This window comes from Nicotiana tabacum, chromosome 1 (assembly GCF_000715075.1).
Source record: "Nicotiana tabacum cultivar K326 chromosome 1, ASM71507v2, whole genome shotgun sequence".
Classification (NCBI taxonomy): Eukaryota; Viridiplantae; Streptophyta; class Magnoliopsida; order Solanales; family Solanaceae; genus Nicotiana; species Nicotiana tabacum.
Genome location: NC_134080.1, coordinates 3086622 through 3093709, shown reverse-complemented (window position 1 = coordinate 3093709; position 7088 = coordinate 3086622). Strand labels below are relative to the sequence as shown.

The window sequence follows — 7088 nt, the reverse complement described above, 5'->3', positions numbered from 1 at the left end:
AATTAAGAGTTGGCCCATGCCATCGCTCATCTAATGTTTATAATACATCATGTTAATAGTTTATAGAGGCTGTGAGTTCGAGTCTCTCAAGAGCAAGGTGGTAAGTTCTTGGAGGAAAGGATGCCGTTGGAGGAAAGGATGCCGGGGTAGGGATAAAGTCTGTATCCCTACCCCAGAGTAGGAATAAGGTCTGCATACACACTACCCTCCCCAGACCCCACTTACTAGGTTGTTGTTGTTGTTAATAGTTTACAGATTCACCCTTCTACTTCTGCATATTTCAATTTGATACCTAATATGCCCAATACATTTTCATTTGAGTAATATGCATATTAATTAATTAATTAATATAGTACATCATGTTAATAGTTTACATGTTCACCCTTCAACTTCTGCATATTTCAATTTGACACCAAATTGCCCCCAAAACTTGTGTTCCTCCTCACTCTCCATTTTTAGAACCAGTTAATAGGGTTTCAAAGTCCGAACAAAATTCAATTCTCATTCTGTGCAACCCTATTCCTTTCTAAATATCTCCAGAAAACGCCTACAACATTCTTCCTTGGAATTCACCGTACTGGATTATTAGGTTTTAATTTTATTCATGAACGTCGACGATTTTTTCATGACTTATGAATGGATATTAGCTTCTTCTCCGGCGCCGTCACGTTTATCTGTTGCGTTTTCACCGCCGCCGCTATTTTAACACGCCGATCAAATTCAAAATCAAAATCAGTTCCGACGAACGGCAGAGATAATTCTCGTAATTGTGCGTGTGGCAGTGGTGGAGGAGGAAGTTTCGAAATGGTGGAGAAGGTTAGTGTGACAGTGGCGGCGGGAGAGAAGCAGACAGGGGCGTCGATGATGGAGCAGCTAGTTCCGGAGATCACGACGCACGCGTTGAGCTATTTGGATTATCCGAGTCTTTGTAGGCTTTCTATGACGAATTCACTAATGAGGAAAGCTGCAAATGATGATAATGCCTGGAAAGCTCTCTATCATAAGGTGCGCCATTCGAAATTTCCTTGAAAGTTTTAATTTTTTCACATTATTAGTGTTGTCTCTTCCCATTTAATATAATCTTATTTGACGGGATATGAAGTTTAAAATGTTACTCCATATTAAAGGATTTAAGTTACACGCACCGACAATGTAATGAACTTCTTATACCATTTATAATAGGTTACTTACCATTCCTTATATTAAAAGATTACTTACTATTTAATAAAGATTACCAATCTTAATATTTACCTCTTAGGTGACCTCTGTAAATATTTATTAAACCGTCATTACATAGAGCCTCAACTCAAATTTATATTGTATACTAGTACTAGTATTACATTAGTGATAGTGGTAGAAAATATTAAAGTGATTATTGAAAAGCTAGCTTGATAGAGTAAACATCGCGTCAAATTTAATAATTGAACAGCTTAAGGAATATGAATTCTTGGAAGTTTTGAAAGTTCTTTAGAAGAAGAATTCCGCCAATTTCCGGGACGTCTCAAAATGGAAAAGGTGTAGTATTAATTTGGCACTCTTATGAAGGACGATTAAAGAAGACTATTTATTATTAGGCTATTAGCTTTAGAACAGCTAGATTCACCAACTATGCTGGGATAGGTATCCGGACTAGTTGAGATTTAGTTCAAGGAAGCTTGTCTCGCGTACAGATTAATCTGGTCGGTTGGTCCTAATCTTATTCTTACCTCTGTGCTTCATGGCTGAACTGACAGTTGAAACGGATAATTTGACTTTTCTTTGCCTCGCTAACTGTGTAGAGGATAAGCTTTGAGCAGTCTCCAATCAAAGGCAAAATTAAATAGCTTTAGAGTAGTATTGTCTATATTGGAAGTTGCACCGTCAAATAGTCATTTAATTCACCTAGCGCATGGATTTATGGCATAACAAGAATTCACAAAGCTACTCATTTTGTATTTCACTGATTATGTTGTGAAAGTGGTAGGAAAAGTCTCTGAGGATGGTTTAAGAGAAAATATGCTTTGTATATTTTTCCGTTTCCTTTTTTGTTATCTGTGATTTAGGAAATCAACTGCCACTTCACGACTCTATTTAAATGATTACTGGGGTATAGTAATCTTACATAGGCACTCATTAGGTTATCTGAAGACTGCTGTCAAATAGTTTCTTACTGCTTCGTCCTTCAGGTGCTTTCTGTATGTGTTTGCACATTTAGGGGTGTATATGAGAATTCTCTTGGCGCTGATTGGCTTTATAACTCCTTCTAGGAGGAAAGTCATGTAAGTGTTAGACGATAAGGAAACACTATGTTCCAGTTTCCATCTGCTTCCCAATGTTTTGTTTCATTGTACTCCTAGATAAATGGGTAGCTTTTGAAGTTCGGTTTGACTTAGTTTTCTTTTTTCATGTCATTGAACGATTTTTGAGCTTTGCTGCAATTATTGTTTTTCATTTAGGAAAAAGCTTAGTACAGGATTAACAAGTATTATCTGTTCGGTCTTTTATCTTGTCTTAAGAAAACAGAAGCTATGACCTATCACCTATCTTTCATTGTCTTCTATCATGGGCTAAATTTTTAACTGTTTCTTCCAACAATATGGAATTTTGAAGCCTAAAATTGTTTAAGCATGAGAAAGACACTGAAACAATGCTGTATTACTCTGTGAAACTTCTGTGTCAGTGTTCAAAGTGTTAGAATTGCTCAATATTATGCCAAATTATAGATGAAAAGCTTTTCTCTTGCATCACATAATAGTTGTGCCAGCAATTTTCTGGGCTTGCGATTCGGAGTTCAAAACTTTTGGTAGACCATCTAGTTATCTACCCCAAACTGTATACTCCTCTTTGATATATCATAACTACAACATATGAATTTAAAAAATACACCCATTTTTATAAGTAAATAAGAGTTTTACTGCACCATATAGGGGGAATCGCTGGTATACATGGTGTATGGTACAGTTCACTTTTAGAAAAAAGCATCAAAGGTGGACAGTCATTCTAAGGGAAGAATAAGAAGTATACGGAAAGGGAAATAACAATGTTCAATGTTAAAAGGGAAGCGATGAATACACAAGGAAAGCAAGCTACTTATTCATTAATTAGGAATTTTAAGGGAGAAAAGAGTTTACTTTATTGGGAAAATGGGTCCAATGTTTTGTTTGTGTAACACAATATGTGGTGGAGCATTCCTTTTGAGTAAGGCCGTCAGTACTTCTGTAGACGTTGCTTGATCCCTATGGGCTTTGATACTAGTTGATGCACATATTCTAAGTTGCTCGGACTCTTCACTTTCGAGGCTGCACCCGTGTTGACACGATGTGGGTTTCGAGGCCCGTGTCGACACGATGTGGGTGTGGGTGTGGGATCCGTACTAGATTTGGTCAATCGATTTTGAGTACTTTAACCAAAATCGACGGAGGAGTCCGAGACAGATACAACGATTTCTTAATTAAAAACAAAAGCTATGGTGGAATCATAATCTAGGCATAGTTTTATAAATCTATTTTTAGATATTTGAATTATTTTTAGCCGAATCTACGCACCCATACTCGTACCTGGATCCGTACCCCCAAATCCTAAAACTTAGATCATGAAGGATCCGACCCCTAGATCTGCACCCGTATCGAACACCCGAGTCCGAGCAACTTAGCACAGATTTATAGAGATATTTAGCCACATGGAATACAACAGAAGGTCCCCAATGGGATGGCCTGAGTGGTTAAGGGATGAGAGTAACAACTTGGATATTCTCGGTCTGAATCCAACCACAAACACTTGGTGCAAGTCCCTGTTTTCTCTCTCCCAAAAGAAAAAAAGGTGTAAACCCTCAGCTCCTACCTTGGTTGGCAGGATTAGCATGACAGCCTGTGCTTGTGGGTTGGACAGGCTGGCAACTGGTTTACGCGAGGTGCACAAGTGGCCTGGACACCACCAATAGAAAAAGAAGATATAGAATAAAACAGAAGAGGGAAATATGAGATTGGCTCTACTTCTGGTATCTACACCAGTTAAAAAGTCTCTCATTTTGATCGTCATTGGCTTTGAAATTGGATGGAAAAAATTGAAGCTGAAGGATGAAGGTCGTGAAATCTAAAAGAATTAGGGATAAAAGGGTAAACGAGGGCTTACCGTGCTACTTCTGTTATATCAAATAATTTTGTTTATCAACTTACCTTTTTGTTCTTAAAAATGATTGAGAATCAAACACCAAACGTACGCAATAAGTTGTTACGTAAGCTTAAGCATAGGGAAAAGTTGGAAAATGTATATACACTTTGTTTGTTTCTACATGTATTTGAATGTTGCTTGGAAGTGTCATTGTTGTACCTTCTCAAAAAAAAGTGTCAGTGTTGTGATTATCTTTTATTTTCTCCTTTTAGGATTTCACATTGGAGCAGGATTCTATGACTCCAATCAATGGATGGAAGGCTTACTATGCCGCTACAAGAGCCATTATGAATGTCAATGCTGAGTTTTTTAAAATCATTAAAGAAAGATCACTCCCAGCTATGGAACGTTTTTGGCTCAATGCAGATTATGTGAAGTGTTTTCATGCCTCTGGGGAGTACTTTACAGGGTATGAGTTTTTCCATCCTCTAAGGGGATCTCTCTTGAGCTTTACTACATCTTCATCTCTGCGCTTGCATCTCTTGTTGTGTTCTCCCTCTCAGCCTCCGACCTTTTTCCTTTTTGTGATTAAATTCTCTGAAATATTTTCATATGACAAACTTGTCATGCTTCTGCCTGCACCAACCAAATTTCTTGAGTCTGGTTTCTCTGTGCATATTATGTGCCTTTAAAGTTTTCATTCTCTGAATAGATGTTTGCTAATTTTCTTTTTCTTCTGTGTGTGGGTTGAGGCCTTGCTGATGCAGTTGTTTATAAATCTACTTTTACATATTTTAGGAAAAACACAGCAAACCTTGGGGTAAATGCGCTGCAATTGGGTCGAGATTTAACATATACTTTGTTTCTTTGCTAGAGTATACATGTCCTATATTGGTTAAGGTTTTCAAAGGGCTCGATGATCGTCCTGACTCCTGGGCTACTCTACCCGTTGTATTAAGGTCTTGGATAGGATGTTTGGATTCTTTCTCATGGTAATTTGAGCCAATCTTGGGTTACTACATCAGTTTTTTTTTCCTCTACCTGTATCACTTTGGGCTTCTTTTCACGATTCAGTTCATTTATACATTAGCTCTATTTCAGAGTTGAGCCTACTCTTTCTATTCCAAGCCCACACTTCCTCCATCTATTGAGTATTGGACTACCTTTTAGGCCCATTCTTCCATACTTTGAGCTACTTCGATTTGTCAAAAAATTCTTTAAAAAAGGTGAAAGAAGATCTTCAAATCTACGTCTATCCCTAGTATTGGGTTACACGAGTGGTAGTGTGTTAGAACTTTACCCGTCACATTGTTGTTTTGTCATGGTTTTGAGCTGCTTCACCGTTACCCTTAAGGTATTTCTTAGATGCCCTCTTGATTTTCTTTTACCTCGAGTGGGCTCTTTCGAAGTCCGGTCCTCCTCCATATTTGGCATTGATTTGTCCAACTAAGATTCTATTGGAATCAGAAATATTGCATAGTTCTTTCTATTGACAGCTCTCCCTAATGCGAGCTCACTAGGGTGATAGAATGTTTTGACATGACATGTTTCGTTACCATGTCTTTATTTATTTCAGCATGCCGTGAGATGGTTCTAAATCGTACTTTCATTGTAGTTATAATGCAGTCATGGGCAGCTGGCAGCTGGCTTTTAACTGGGAGCAAAATGTTGACTTCGAGATTAGAGACGTAAGGGCAAGGGTAATGACAGATGCGGCTTGGGTGACTATGAAAGCGTATCTTAATATGGGTTCAGGTAATGTGACTAACGTGTTTGAGTTCCATAACGGGAGATGGTACATGGTGCATCATCATTGCTCAGTGATGCTCATTCATGGAGGTGCAGGGCAACAAGTTGTGCATGGATAGGATTAAAGAGAGGCCAACAGTGAAGAAGATTGATTATTCTTTTGAAATTGAAAAGTGGTATAGTGTTCGTTTATAGTAGGATTGACTCTCTGGAATCTCCATAAAATTATTTATGTAGTTCCTGCTTCCTTTTTTTTCTTATTTTTCCCATCTTTGGTGGTTTAGAAATCGCTAGTTTCTTCCCACCTATTTTTGCTTTGCTAAGTTTCTTGGCAATACAAATGCACAGTTTGATTTGTCAGAATTTGCAAATGTGGCCATGGTCGTGGAGATGACATTAGGCTTCGGCGTCGTCAAAACTTGGACAGTGTGATTGGAGGTTGAAAACCTTCTTCCTTCCAATTGAAGATTAGATGACAGCATCAAATGGGGGACTTGCACATATAGCCATTGTCTGGGATACTATTTGGAGATTAGTCGGTGCTTATTTTGTCTTAAAATTTTAAATAAAAAAATCCTAACTTCAGGATAACTCAGCACAATTGAAATTCAGGACGTACTGGCTAATTTTTAAATAACAGCCTTTTAGAATGGTTACTTGGTGTTATTTCTACATGAAATAAGAACAGACAGAAAATACTTCAACAAAGAAAAAGCCCACTTGCTGCTGAAGAAACTGATGATACATCCTAGCTTAACATGACAACATGCAAATTATTACTACTTAGCTTGGTGAAACGCAAACCAAAGTTTAATAGCCTGACCATTGTAATTTTTTCGTTTTGACATCCCGGTCCTCCTACTTAACTTGAAATAAGAATGAAAAATAAAAATAAAATAAAATAAAAAGATAAAAATAAAATTAGGAAAAAAAAATTTGGAAATTGATATTATGTACGCTTCTTCTTCTTCTTCTTCCCCACTGCCCCCTCCCCCCTCCCTTTTCGTTTTTTCCCCTTCTTGTTCTTCCCCCTCCCCCCCCCTTTTTGTTTATCCACATCCCCCCCTCCCCCACGTCACCCCCGCCCCCTCCCTTTTCGTTTTTACTTCTTTTTCTTCCCCACTGCCCCCCTTCTCCTTTAAGAAATGAAAAACAATCCCTGAAGATCCCTTAAAAGTGGCCATTTCTGCTATCAATACTTATATTCTTCTGTTTTCATCTAATTTGGGCTTTCAGCCCTAATTTGAGAG

The 7088-nt window shown here is 37.9% G+C and overlaps 1 protein-coding gene across 1 annotated transcript; it reads left to right on the top strand.

Moving 5' to 3' along the window:
* The first annotated feature begins 404 nt into the window (after positions 1-404).
* On the top strand, positions 405-6201 carry LOC107764386 (F-box protein SKIP8). The gene is made up of 3 exons (XM_016582947.2): positions 405-1005; positions 4362-4558; positions 5705-6201. Exons 1-3 carry the CDS (start codon positions 637-639, stop codon positions 5955-5957), a joined length of 819 nt encoding a protein of 272 aa, XP_016438433.1. The 5' UTR covers positions 405-636; the 3' UTR covers positions 5958-6201.
* The last annotated feature ends 887 nt before the right edge of the window (positions 6202-7088 follow it).